Source organism: Balaenoptera physalus, assembly GCF_965194825.1.
Source record: "Balaenoptera physalus genome assembly, chromosome: 4".
NCBI classification, from domain to species: domain Eukaryota; kingdom Metazoa; phylum Chordata; class Mammalia; order Artiodactyla; family Balaenopteridae; genus Balaenoptera; species Balaenoptera physalus.
This window is the reverse complement of record NC_138891.1, coordinates 17021897-17036630: the sequence shown is the minus strand read 5'-3', so window position 1 is coordinate 17036630 and position 14734 is coordinate 17021897. Positions and strand designations below refer to the sequence as shown.

At 38.0% G+C, this 14734-nt stretch overlaps 1 protein-coding gene across 2 annotated transcripts in view; it reads right to left on the bottom strand.

The window, feature by feature from the left end:
- Positions 1-939: 939 nt before the first annotated feature.
- SRPRB (SRP receptor subunit beta) overlaps positions 940-14734 on the bottom strand; it is a 31400-nt gene continuing 17605 nt past the window's right edge. For both annotated transcript variants that reach the window (XM_082460998.1, XM_082460999.1), the window contains exons 6-7: positions 10868-10922; positions 940-2919 (exon numbers count right to left, since the gene is read on the bottom strand). In XM_082460998.1, the coding sequence (XP_082317124.1) occupies positions 2706-2919; positions 10868-10922 (269 nt within the window). In that variant the 3' untranslated portion in view covers positions 940-2705. The remainder of the gene's footprint in view (positions 2920-10867; positions 10923-14734) is intronic.

The window sequence follows — 14734 nt, the reverse complement described above, 5'->3', positions numbered from 1 at the left end:
AGCGGGTGGTATGTACCAGGACAGTGAGTGCCCAGGGCTTGCTCGTCAGTTGTCTCCATACCGGCACCGCACCACGCCTGCCCCTCCCCACTCGCAGGGCACAGGGCCATTCACGTCAGGTGGCAGCTTCCCTGGGAGCAGGTCTCAGTGGCCCCAACATGCAGTGGCTCAGACACTGCCATGTTCCCAAGGAGGTGATTCAAGCCACGACTGTCTCACCTGTGACATACAGTCATGCCTAGTCTGCTGGTCCCCGTGACCTGACATCCCTCTTTCCACTCTGGCCATACTTGCCTCCCATCCCATGAAGAAATGGGCCTACTTTGGCTGAACGGGTTCAGTGCCACAAGAAAATAATTTGACCTCCCATTGAAAACCCTTCCAAGCTCCCAAGGACTAGTCCCCATGACCTCACCCTGGCCCAGACCCACAAGGGTGGGATGACTGTGGCACAGGGTTAGGAAGCAGGATGGGACTATGCGACCTGCCTGCTTCCTTCATCCTGTGAGCAAAACTACACAGGGCTTGTGGCCCAAAGAACTTAGAAACGAAAAACACTAAAGGCACGCGTGATACTACAGGAGGCCACATCACCTGTCAGGATGCTCCCAGGAGCCCCAGGTGCTTGGTAGAGGTCATGTTCAGCATGCAGATTCCTGAGACCACACCCGATCTACTGCTGAACTGAATGTTCAGAAGCAGGGTCCTCAGGTGAGCTATTTAACAAGCATCAGTTAATTCTCATGCACACTAACAGCTGAGAATCACTGCTTGAGACATAACTTTCCTTTTTCAAAAGACCATCTTTAGGTCTTGAATAAAATGCAACCTTGCTCCCCTTCTTCAAGTCACTTGTTCTGCGTATTGCTTCCTCCAGTAAAGTAAAACAGTTTATTACCAGAAAAAACAACAAAAAAGCTGAGAGAACACACATGCCTCTTAACGGAAGCATCAAGCCATTGATGTTTATTCAGGTGAGCATTACCTATGATTACGTGAACATGTCACATTCATCACATTCCTTTTGGGCTTCTGGTTCATTGATCTTACCCAATTCCTTAAATTACTACTTGGCTAATTAATAAGGAAAGGGCAAGAAAGAGTCCAAAAGACAGTAATAACATCAGCAGCAGTAAGGCTTCCCAATAAGAACCCTGCCACGGTCAGACTCTTAACGTCTTCTCCACGTGAGCTTGGGTTTATTTAATACTCCAGCAAGCAAGGTGTGTGATGCAGGGTGTGCGGGCGGGCGAGGAGGGGCCCTGAGGTCCCCTCACTCGGAGCCAGGGTGACACACAGGAAGGGGAGACAGCAGGCAGAGGCCTGGGCCGTAGCGTATGTACGTGGGGGCCACACTCACTGTACGTCATCAGCTCCATGCTTTTCTCCTTTGCCTCTCCCCATCCCTCAAGACTGGGTGAGGCGCCCCACTGCACACTCCTGGAGCGCCCTGCGCCTCTCCCGTTACTGCTCTTCCCGCACTGCTCTGCGATTAGTGTCTCACTTATCCACAGCCACCCTTGTCTCCTTTGAGGCTTTAGTTCGCTTGTCCCTGAGTGTGTGAGGTAGGGATTGAAGAGTTTGTTCTTATGTACACTGCAATCATTAGGCCCTGGAAACTTGGAGTTGGGCCTGAATCCTAAAACGTGCTCCCACTTGTACCTACTCTACCACTCTATTTAAATGCTTTAAGCTAGACAGGCTGTTTTGTTTACCAAGGAATGTATTAATCATTTATAAAAGCCATACATTTAAGAAGACAGCAAAGAACATCACTTTGAAAACGCCATTTTTTTTTTTAAACCATCAGTGAATATGCACTTTAAAAATCTACAGAGAACTTTTTTCATTTTGTATTTGTTCCACAGCATTCAAGCTGACAGTACAAAATAGGAGCTCATCAAACAGCTCATGAAGATAGCCCAGGAGTACTCATGCATCCAGAAAACCAGAATAGCTTCTAAATCTCCATATATTCCCCAGTTAAGGGAAACCACTAGAATGTACATTTCTAGTGTACATTTCAGTGGCATTTGGGGATTTAGCACTTATAGTTCTATCACCTGGGGACGACTCCTAGGGTTCACAACATGTTTTTGAAACCTAAGTGCTATGAGGCTGGAGTGTGGACAAGTCACTGAGCTGATGAAGAACACACCACTGTCAACACAGCCCTGCTGTTTTCAACCTTCCTTCACATGTCGGAGACGATATTGTAATTGCATCTACAAATCTGAAAATTCACAGAGGACTAGATGATGTACTGCCCATGAATGTCAAAGGCAATTGGAAATCACCCAGTTCCATACACAGACAGGTTTGTTTCCAGGAAAAAGAGACCAAAGCACAGACGCAGAGGACAAGAAAACATTTTAGATGATATTATTTTCTCAAGATAATATCCTCTCTACGTGAGGTCGGCTTGTTAGACCTTGACCTTACATCAAGCATATGCTAAAGGGACCTTACATACACTTTGAAAAGGGAAGACACGAATCAAATCAAACTAACTAGCTTCAAAGCAATAAGGGAGAACTGAACTTAAAAACGTCCACACTGGTTTCAACAATAATTTGTTTCCAGAACAAGGAAAAGTTGCTAACTATATTTGTACCCCTTCTTTATCAACTCCAGACTACCACATCCTTTTCCAAAACTGTCAGTCACACACACACACATTCGCATCTTGTGTTTGGATCTGGCCCTCAGGCGATTTTAGCCAGCCACTTCTCCAAGTCCTGGATGTCAGCAGAGCCAGTGTCCCCTCTTCCGCCCTTGGCACTGCACTCCAGGAACTCCACTTTGAGGGGCAACTGTGAGAATTCAAATTCTTTGCCTTTCTTTCCCAGCTGAGCAGTGGCAGTGCTGGAACTGTCCAGTATGCTGGGGGCAGCAGAACGGGTGACTCGTAAAGTATTGCTGTGAGACAAAAGGAAAATGAGTCAGGAAGCAAAAAGAGCTTCATTTTTATATAACAATTAAAGGCCTTTAGGAAGTCATATTAATTCCTAAATATTTCAGCACTCATTTAAGTACTTCATCATAAAACTGTCAATTATGCTATTAGGATTGTTGAATATTTGCATTTATAGGTCACTCTCTTGGACAGACAGGATACGGATCCAACCTAACACGGCCAGATGACAGGAGGTCAGTAATGAACCAAGGTCACACCAACCTTCTTCCAGTTCAGTGCCCCCTTCTACTAGGATTTCCTGCATGATGCCATTTTAAGATATAGGTTTAAATTACCCGCTATAAGTATTCTAAAACCTTTCTGAAAAGTTTCTGAAAGTGAAGTGTGGGTAGATAGGGTATTTATATTTACCTTGAGTCTATCTGGATACAGAGCTTAGAAATCCACAAACTGCAGACTCTCATATCCAGTTTGGGTACAATTACTATTCTCCAATCTCTTTAACCACTAACACTTTCCCAATTTAAGTCACTTAACTGCCACCTGCTGGCCCTAATAAGAATTGCAAAAGCAAGGCTCATTTGTCTACTTCTCTCCCCCTTTCTGCTGTCCAGAAGCAGAGGAATACAGGCTGACAATCTGCTTTCTTACAAAATAAAGCATTTCTTGGTGCTGTAAGATTTCATGAAAACTAGTGAAGAATCCACAGGAAAACTAAATACCTTGTTTAGAAAGACACACATATATGGAAAATGTATTTTAAAAACAAATAATTAATACAGGGAAAAGCATTTGGGGAGGAGCACATAGGGCCTTCTAAGCAAAGTGGTGGGTCCATGGGTATTCACTTTACTATTCTTTAAACTCAATATATGTGTCACATATACTCTTTTACATGTAATATATTTTACAATTAAAAAAACAACTCAAAAGGAAAAAAAGACAAACATCATATTCAGCTCTTGCCATAAGGCCATGTAAACATAGTAAATCTTGTGATTCAGAAGACTATGAAATGCTTCAAAGCTGATAAGGCCTAATTCTCATAAACACAGGATTAAACTAAATTTAGACTCCTAATTTAACTGATATTAACCTTTATAACTTTTTTTTTTTTTTTTAATGGCTGTGTTGGGTTCGTTGCTGCACATGGGCTTTCTTTAGTTGCGGTGAGTGGGGACTGCTCTTCGTTGTGGTGCACAGGCTTCTCACTGCGGTGGCTTCTTTTGTCGTGGAGCATGGGCTCTAGGCGCACGGGCTCAGTAGTTGTGGCTCGAAGGCTCTAGAGCACAGGCTCAGTAGTTGTGGCACACGGGCTTAGTTGCTCTGCGGCATGTGGGATCTTCCCGGACCGGGGCTGGAACCCGTGTTCCCTGCATTGGCAGGGGGATTCTTAACCACTGCGCCACCAGGGAAGCCCCCTTTATAACTTTTTAACATTTTATTTTACTGCCATATAATACAGCATTTCTTTCTGTATTGTTTTTCTACGGCCCTTTAGAGTGAAAAACAAATGGACTAAGGAAAACGTGTTTTAAACATGGGAAGACTTGGACTATGCTGTTTAAAAAAATGGATATACAAATATTATGACTGTTTTTGTCCAAAAGATAATTCTCAACAATTGCAACAGAAATTTTAGAAAAACAAATCAGCTAATTCCAATTTTTTTAGCTTAATGACAAGCAATATGCAGTCTCAAAAGAGTGAACATCAAGAATAGGAGAAGAGGTGATGAACATGCAATTTCAGAAAGGACAGAAACCACTGAGAGTGACACCAGCAAGATGGCAGAATGGGAGTTTTCAGCTCAAGTCCTCTCACAGAAACATCAATTTGAATAACCATCCACACAGAAGAATACCTTCATGAAAGGTAAGAAATCCAGGTTAGAGATTACAGCACCTGGGTATAACACAGAAATAAGAAAAGATGCATTGAAGAGGGTAGAAAGAACAGTTCCACATTACCCATGTTACTGCTCCTGCAAGCCTGAACAATGCAGCATGGAGAGATATGATTCACACGGAGGAAGGAGAGTGAAGTGAGCGCCTACTGTGTCATGGAACCTAGCTCCTGGCCAGCACCAGTAGACACAGGTACCTGGCCAGCCATGACAGATTCAGTTTCCAGGCCAGCTTCCATGGACCCAGGCAGTAGGCCCACGCACCCACAAACCCAGAAGTAAGGCCAACCTGCCTAGGGACTCCAGCAGCAAGCCCACCCAGAATCTCTGGCTGGACTGACTAGAAAAGTGCTTTCTCTGACAAAGTTAGTCTATAAAGACTAGAAGGAGTGATTACTTTTTCAAATGTGCAGACACCAAAATAAGGACACAGGATCATGAAAAATCAGGGACACATGATACCACCAAAGGAACAAGATAAAGCAGCAATAACTGACCCTAAAGAAATGGAGATCTACAAAGTACCTGGCAAAGAATTCAAAATAATCATCTGAAAGTCCCATAAGCTACAAAAGAACACAGACAACTCAACAAAATGAGGGAAAGAATAAGTGAACAAAGTCAGAAAGTCAACAAAGATATAGAAACCATGAAAAACAAAAATTCTGGAGCTGAAGAACACAATGAATGGATGTGAAAAATTCAACAGCAGACTCAATCAAGCAGAACAAAGAATCAGAGAGCTTGAACACAGGTAATTTGAAATTACTCTGTGTGAAAAACAAAAAGAAAAAGCGAAAAAGAGTGAAGAAAGTCTTATGGGACATCATAAAAGGAACCGATATATGCATTATGGCAGTCTCAGAAAGAGCAGATAAAGACAAAGAATCAGAAAGCTTATTTAATCAGAAAGCTAATTTAAAAAAAATAATGATAGAAAACCCCCAAATCTGGGGAGGGAAATGAACATCCAGATCCACTAAGCCCCTAAAACCCCAAATGGATTAAACATAAAGAGAGCTTTAATGAGACACATTATAATCAAACTGACAAAAGTCAAAAGACAGAATGTTGAAAGCATTAAGAGAAAGGCCAACTGTCACAAACAAGGGAAAATCCATAAGACTAAAAGTGGATCTCATAGCAGAAACCTTGCAGGCCAGTGGAGAGTGGGATGATATATTCAAAATGCTGAAAGAAAAAAAACTGCCATCCAAGAATACTATACCCAGCAAAACTGTCCTTCAGATAAAAGCTTTCCCAAACACACAAAAGCTGCAGTTCATCACTACTAGTCCTGCCTTATAAGAAATGCTAAAAGGAGTTCTTCAAGGTGAAATAAAACTAATCAAGAACATGAAAACATATGAAAGTATAAAACTCACTCTAACAGTAAGAATATACTAAAATTTAGAATACTCTAGTATTGTAATGGTGATACATAAATCATTTTTAACTCTAGCATAAAAGCTAAAGACAAAAGTAATAAAAATAATTATGACTACAATAATTTATTAATGGATACACAATATAAAAAGATGTAAATTGTGACATCAGTAACATAAAATGTGGGGGAAGGAGAAGTTAATGTATACAAATTTTTGTATACAAAGTTGTTATCAGCTTAAATTAGACTGTCAGTATTATAAGATGTTTTATATAAGCCATGACAGTCACAAAGAAAACACCTGTAGTAGACACACAAAATAAGGAGGAAAAAGTCAAAGCATAACAATACAAAAGAAATCATCAAATTACAAAGGAAGAGAGGAGACAAAGGAACTATGAAACAGTCAGAAAACAATCAACAAAACAGAATAAGTTCTTACCTATCAATAATTACTTTAAATGTAAATGGTTTAAATTACCAATCAAAACAGAGTGGATGAATGGATAAAAAAACAAGCTTGAACTACATGCTATCTCTAAGAGATGCACTCTCGATTTAAGGTTCAAAGTAAAGGGACAGAAAAACATATTCTATACAAATGATAAACAAAAGAGAGTAGGGCTGAATACATAAATATCAACAAAATAGACTAAGTCAAAAATTGTCACAAGAGACAAAGAAGGTTATCATATAATAATAAAGGGGCCAATTCATCAAGAGGATAAAATAATTGTGTATATATACATATATATGTGCACCCAACATCAGAGAACCTAAATAAATAAAGGGGACACATCACATTAACAGGATGAAGGATAAAAATCTTATGATCATCTCAACAGATTCAGAAAAAGCATATGATAAAATTCAACATCCTTTCATGATAAAAACTCAAGAAAATAGTTGTATGTACCTCAAAATAACAAGTGTCATATATGACAAGCCCACAGATAACATCATACTCAATGGTGAAAGCTAAAAGCTTTTCCTCTAAGATTAGGGACAAGATAAGGATGCCTACTCTTGCCAATTCTATTCAACATAGTACTGGAAGTCCTAGACAGAGCAATTAGGCAAAAAAGAAACAAAAGGCATCAAAATCAGAAAGGAAGAAGTAAAATTATCTCTGATTTCAGATCATTTGATCTTAAATATAGAAAACCATAAAAGACCCCCCAAAACCCAGAACTAATAGACTCAGTAAAATTGCAGGATACAAAATCAACACACAAAAACAAGTTCTGTTTCTATGCACTACTAATGAACTATCAGGAAAATAAATTAACAAAACAATTCCATTTATAATAGCATCAAAAACAATAAATTACTTAGGCATAAATTTAACAAAGTAGGTGAAAGATCTGTACACTGAAAACTATAAAACAGTGATGAAAGAAACTGAAGACACAAACAAATGGAAAAATACCCCTTGTTCATATATTGGAATAATTTACATTGTTAAAATGTCCATCTATAGGGGACTTCCCTGCTGTTCTAGTGGTTAAGAATCCGCCTTCCAATGCAGGGGATGTGGATTCAATCTCTGGTCAGGGAACTAAGATCCTACATGCCGCGGGGCAACTAAGCCCGCACACCACAACTACTGAGCCCACGTGCTGCAAACTACAGAGCCCACACTCTCTGCAGCCTGCGCACCACAACTAGAGAGAAGCCCGCAGGCTGCAACAAAAGATCCCACATGCCGCAACGAAGATCCCACCTGCCGCAACTAAGACCCGATGCAAACAAAAAAATGTCCATCTATAAATTTAATGGAATCTCAATCAATATTCCAATGGAATTTTTCACAGAAATAGAAGAAACAATGCTAGAATTCATATGGAACCACAAAAGAACTATAATACTCAAAGTAATCCTGAGTAAGAACAATAGCATCACACTTCCAGATTTCAAATTATATTGCAAACCTATAGTAATCAAAACAATATGGTACTATAAAGACATATAGATCAATGGAATAGAATAGAGAGCCCAGCACAAACCCATGCATATACAGTCAACTAATCTTCAACAAGGATGACAAGAGTATACAATAGGAAAAGGATAGTCTCTTCAATAAACGGTGCTGGGAAAACTGGATATCTACGTGCAAAAGAATGAAACTGTGTATGTTATACCGTACACAAAATCAACTCAAAATGGATTAAAGACTTAAATATAAGACCTGAAACCATAAAAATCCAAGAAGAAAATGCTCACGGACATTGGTGTTGTGGAAATTAGTTTTAAGATATGAGACCAAAAGCAAGTAACAAAGTAAACATAAACAAGTGTGATTATATCAAACTAAAAAGCTTGTGCACAGCAAAGGAAAGAATCAACAAAATGAAAAGATAACCTATGGAATGGGGGAAAATATTTGCAAACCATATATCTGATAAGGGTTAATATCCAAAATATGGGATTTAGCAATATGTTTTTGGATCTGTCCAAAAACATACAACCCAGTAACAAAAAACCCAAATAATCCAATTTAAAAAATGGGCAAAGGACCTGAACAGACATAGAGGACATACAAATAGTCAACAAGTATATGAAAAGATGCTAAACATCACTATTCATCAGGGAAATGCAAATCAAAACCACAATGAGATGTCACTTCACACCTGACAGAATTACTAACATTAGAAAAAAAAAGATAAGTGTTGGTAAAGATATGGAGAAAAGGGAACCTTGGTACATTGTTGGTGGGTATGTAAATTGGTATAGCTATTACAGAAAACAGCACTGAGATTCCTCAAAAAATTACAAACAGAACTACTACCATATGAATCAGCAATTCCACTTCTGGGTAGTTATCCGAAGGAATTGAAATCAGGATCTCGGAGAGGTACATGCCTTCCATGTTCACTGCAGCATTATTAACAATAGCCAATACATGGAAGCAACCTAAATGTCCCTCGAAGGATGAAGAGATAAAGAAAATGTGGAACGTATATACAATGGAATATTATTTAGCCCTGCAGAAGAAACTCCTACCATTTGCAACAACATGGATGGACCTAGAGAACATTATGCTAAGTGAAATAACATAAACAGACAGAGTTAAGACAACTACCATTATGATTAATTACACTTATATGTGGAATCTAAAACAGTCAAACATATGGAAGCAAAGAGTAGAATGGTGGTCACCAAGGTGGGGGGCAGGGGGAAATGGAGAGATGATGGTCAAAGGGTATAAAGTTTCAGTTATGCAAATAAGTAAGTGCTAGAGATGTACTATATAGCATAGTATTCACTGTACACTTAAAATTTGCTAATAGGGTAGATCTTATGTTAAGTGTTCTCATGAAATACATACACACACAAATAATAAAGTACGTAGGAAGAAACTTTGGGAAGTAATGGATATTTTTATGGCCTGGATGGTGATGATGGTTTCACAGGTGTATGCTTATCCCCAAATTGAGTTGTATACATTAAATATGCACAGCTTTTTACATATCAATTATACCTCAATAAAGGGGTTAAAATTTTCTTTTGATATTCAATTTGAAGGCATGATGTCTTTGATAAATCTGACTGAATGGCTAACTTTTCTTCTATCATACATTAAAAAGTTTAAAGCACATGGGATTGAATATATCATTCTCAATTGAAAAAAAATAAACAAAAAAACAAAGAAACCACAGAAAATGACAGACCAGGGCTGGTAAAATTTTTCTGTAAAGAGCCATAAATTAGATATTTTGGGCTTGTGGGTGATATTTAGTCTCTGCCACATAGTTTTCTACTTTTCTTACCTGTCCTATAAAAATGTAAAACCACTCTTTGCTCTCCTTTGCTGGCAGGAGTTTGTCAACCCCTGAAGCAAACCATATTCTACTAGACTCTAAGCTCCTGAGTACAGGAACAACATCATACTTCTTATAGCCACATCCTAGAGCAGGTCATGGCATATGTTAGACAAATTATAGGTGCTTGTTAAATGAGCAAAGGAGAATGTAAATGGTAATGGGAAAAAATTTACTAAAAGTTGAATTTGTACAATTTTTCCTCATCAGATTCTTTTATTAAAAATATCCTTATATAACAGCAATATGAAAACATAACTTGCTCTATTATAATGTTGATTGTATCTCTTATGTAAGCAACCTGTTAGCTAACTCTTACAAATCAGCAGAACACAGAGACATGCTAGATTCCTTAAAATTCAAAAGCTTATAGCTCAACTCACAAATTTTTAAACACTAAAATCAAGCTAAATGATATCGCCACATAGCTTGAAAACAAAAAACAAACTACAAAATAGTATCATAGATTTTTATATTCTTCTGAAGTGTTCCTTTCTTGTTCTGTCAACAAAAATTTCCATGGCTTTCAAATTTAGTTTTTAAATCCTTTCATATCTACTATAAACTAGGTCTAGAAACAGTGGGAAAACAAATTGAGCTGTAGTCTCAATAAACCTGAGATTTTCTTTCCACGAAAATTTTAAATATCTATAAACATCCCATTAATACTTTTTACAGTTCCATTAATTCTGTTGTCAATTATTTAACAAGTATATTTCACACCAATCTTCAGGCTAATTGTGATAACCATACAAAACCAAAGACCTTAAGCAATATATACATATTTCCTAAGTGTTAAGAGATACAGTTAACCAATACGACTTATTCTTACTTACATTTCTTTTTCAAGCTGCTGCTGAATTAACTTTGCTGATTTTGCCATTGTAATGTCTGTAAAGAAATAAAGACACCGCTGTTGTTTAAAGCAGAAGGGGTCTTTTCCCAAGACTTCTTGCACATTTGGAAAACTCCTATTTAAACCAGTAAGTTTCTTTGCCCCACCATTTTAAAAAAATTTTTATGTTACATTGGATTATAGTTGATTTACAATGTTGTGTTAGTTTCAGGTGTACAGCAAAGTGATCCAGTTACACATACACATATACCTATTCTTTTTCAAATTCTTTTCCCATTTAGGTTATTCCAGAATATTGAGCAGAGTTCCCTGTGCTATACAGTAGGTCCTTGTTGGTTATCTTTTAAATATAGTAATGAGTATATGTCAATCCCAAACTCCCAATTTATCCCTCCCACCAACCCCACCATTTTTTTAAAGAGTTTTTTTTTTTAATTTATTTTTATTCTTATTTTATTTATTTATTTTTGGCTGTGTTGGGTTTTGTTGCTGCACACGGGCTTTCTCTAGCTGCGGCGAGCAGGGGCTACTCTTTGTTGCAGGGTGTGGGCTTCTCATTGCGGTGGCTTCTCTTTGTTGCGGGGCATGGGTTTCTCATTGTGGTGGCTTCTCTTGTTGCAGAGCACGGGCTCTAGGCCGCGGGCTTCAGTAGTTGTGGCACACAGGCTCAGTAGTTGTGGCTCGCGGGCTCTAGAGCGCAGGCTCAGTAGTTGTGGCACACGGGCTTCGTTGCTCCGCAGCATGTGGGACCTTCCCGAACCAGGGATCAAACCTGTGTCCCCTGCATTGGCAGGCAGATTCGTAACCACTCCGCCGCCAGGGAAGCCCGCTTAAAGAGCTTTTTATCACTAGTAGTTCTATTATCAAAGTAAGCTTTATATTTTGCACAAATATTTATATTACAATAATGCTTACAATTAAGCTGGTGACCCTAAAATTGAGAAGCTCTTTCACAAAAGTTTTCCACATCTTACAGACATTTGAAATCAACACATATATTGTATACATAAGTCCAGCCAATGTAACAAAGAGAAGCTACCAGCTTTGTGATTTTAACAAGACCCTTCACTCCAATAGAAATACCCTACCTGTCATATAAAACTAAACCAAGAACATTTCCAGCTGATACTAAGATGTTATGTTATGGCATCAAGTGCACTTTGGTAATAAAAAAGCACTGGTTTGGCACCAGCAGAAGCCAAATAAATATAGAAGAAATAAAGATGTCAGGTAATGACCCTAAGACTGATTCCCGATAAGGCATTGTTAGGGTTACTACTAGCTCACCTTTGAGAAATGCACTAAGTTTTTCATAGAATGAGAATATTAGGTCTGAAAGAGGACTAAAGATCAACTAGTCTATCTTATTTTTAGTTTTTTAGAAAAGAGAGATTATTTTATTATTGAGATAACACTGGTTTATAACATATGTTTCATGTGTACAACATTATGATTCAATTTGTGTATACACTACACCGTGCTTACTACCAAAAATTTAGTTTCCATCCATCACCATACAGTAGTGGGTGCAAAGATCTTTCTGAGTTAGTGTTTCCGTTATCTTTGGATAAATACCCAGAAGTGGAATAGCTGGATCCCATGGTAGTTCTATTCTCAATTTTTTGAGGACTATCCGTACTGTTTCCCACAGTGGCTGCATTTACATTCCCATCAACAGTGCACAAGGGTTCCATTTTCTCCACATCCTCGCCCACACATGTTATTTCTTCTCTTTTTGACAACAGTCACTCTAATGGGTGTGAGGTAATGTCTAATTGTGGCTTTGATTTGCATTTCCCTAATAATTAATGATGTTCATCTTCACTAGTGATGAACATCTTCATATGTGCCCGCTGACCATTTGTATATCTTTTCTGGAAAAACATCTATTCAGGTTATCTGCCCATTTTTAAATCAGGTTTTTTGTTGTTGTTGAGTTGTATGGGTTCTTTATATATTTTGGATATTAACCCCTTATCAGATAATATGATTTGACAATATCTTCTCCCAGTCAGTAGGATGTCTTTTCATTTTGTTGATGGTTTCCTTTGCTGTGCAGAGCTTTTTAGTTTGATATAGTACCACCTGTTTATTTTTGTTTTTGTTTGCCTTGCCTGAGGAGACAGATCCAAAAACATATTGCTAAATCCCATGTCAAAGTCCGAACTCCCTGTTTTCTTCTAGGAGTTTTATGGTTTCAGGTCTTCTGCTCAAGTCTTTAATCTACTTTTGAGTTAATTTTTGTGTATGGTATAAGAATATAGTCTACTTTCATTCTTTTGCATGTGGCTGTACAGTTTTCCCAACACTATTTACTGAAGAGACTGTTCTTTCTCCATTGTATGTTCTTTGCACCTTTGTTGTAAATTAACTGTCCATATGTTTATTTCTGGGCTCTCAATTCTGTTCCATTGACCTGTATGGCTGTTTTTCTGCCAAATACCATGCTGCTTTGATTACTGTAGCTTTGTAGTAATATTTTGAAAGCAGGGCATGTGATACCTCCAGCTTTGTTCCTTTTTCTCAGAATTGTTTTGGCTATTCATAGTCTTTTATGGTTCCATACAAATGTAAGGAATTTTTGTTCTGTTTCTGCAAAAAATGTCATTAGGATTTTGACAGGGATTGTTGCAATGAATCTGCACATTGCTTTAGATAAAATGGACATTTTAACAATGTTAATTCTTACAGTCTATGAGCATGAAATATCTTGCCATTTCTTTGTGTCTTCCATTTCTCTCAACAATGTTTTATAGTTTTTAATGTATTGTGGGATCTTAGTTCCCTGACCAGGGATTGAACCCACGCCCTCAGCAGTGAAAGTGTGGAGTCCTAACCACTGGACCGCCAGGGAATTCCCATCCTTGGTTAAATTTATTCCTGGGTATTTTATTGTTTTTGCTGCAATTTTAAATGGGACTGTTTTCTTAATTTCTCTTTCTGCTTGTTTGTTGTTGGTGTACAGAAACACAACAGATTTTTGTATATTGATTTTGCACCCTGCAACTTTACTGTATTCATTTATTATTTCTAATAGGTTTTTGGTGGAGTCTTTAGGTATGTTGAATGAGAGTGGCAAGAGTGGGCATCCTTGTCTTGTTCCTGATCTTAGAGGGATAGCTTTCAGTTTTTCACAGTTGAGTATTTTGTCAGCTGTGGGTTTGACATGCATAGCCTTTATTATGTTGAGGTACATTCTTTCTATACCCATCTTATTGAGTCTTTATCATAAGTGGATGTTGAATTCTGTCAAATGTTTTTTCTGCATTTATTGAGATGATCATGACTTTTAAAATGTTTTATCATGTTGATTGACTTGCAGATGTTGAATCATCCTTGCAACCCTGAAACAAATCCCCCTTGATCACAGTGTATGATCCTTTTAATGTATTGTTCTATTTGGTTTGCTAATATTTTGTTGAAGATTTCTGCATCTATGTTCATCAGAGATACTGGCTTGTAATTTTCTTTGTGTTATCCTTGTCTGGCTTTGATATCAGGGTAATGTTGACCTCATAAAATGAGTTAGGAAGTGTTCCCTCCTCTTCAACTTTTTTGGAAGAGTTTAAGAAGAATGGGTATTAAATCTTCTTTGAACATTTGGTAGAATTTACCAGTGAAGCTGTCTGGTCCTGGACTTTTGGTTTTTTTGGAAGGTTTTTGATTACTGTTTTAATCTCCTTACTAGTGATCAGTCTATTCAGATTTTCTATTTCTTCAAGATTCAGTCTTGGAAGGTTGTTTGATTGTTAAGAATGTATTCATTTCTTCTAGGCTGTCCAATTTGTTGGTGTAGTTATTCACAGTATTCTCTTATAACCCTTTGTATTTCTGTGGGATCTGTTGT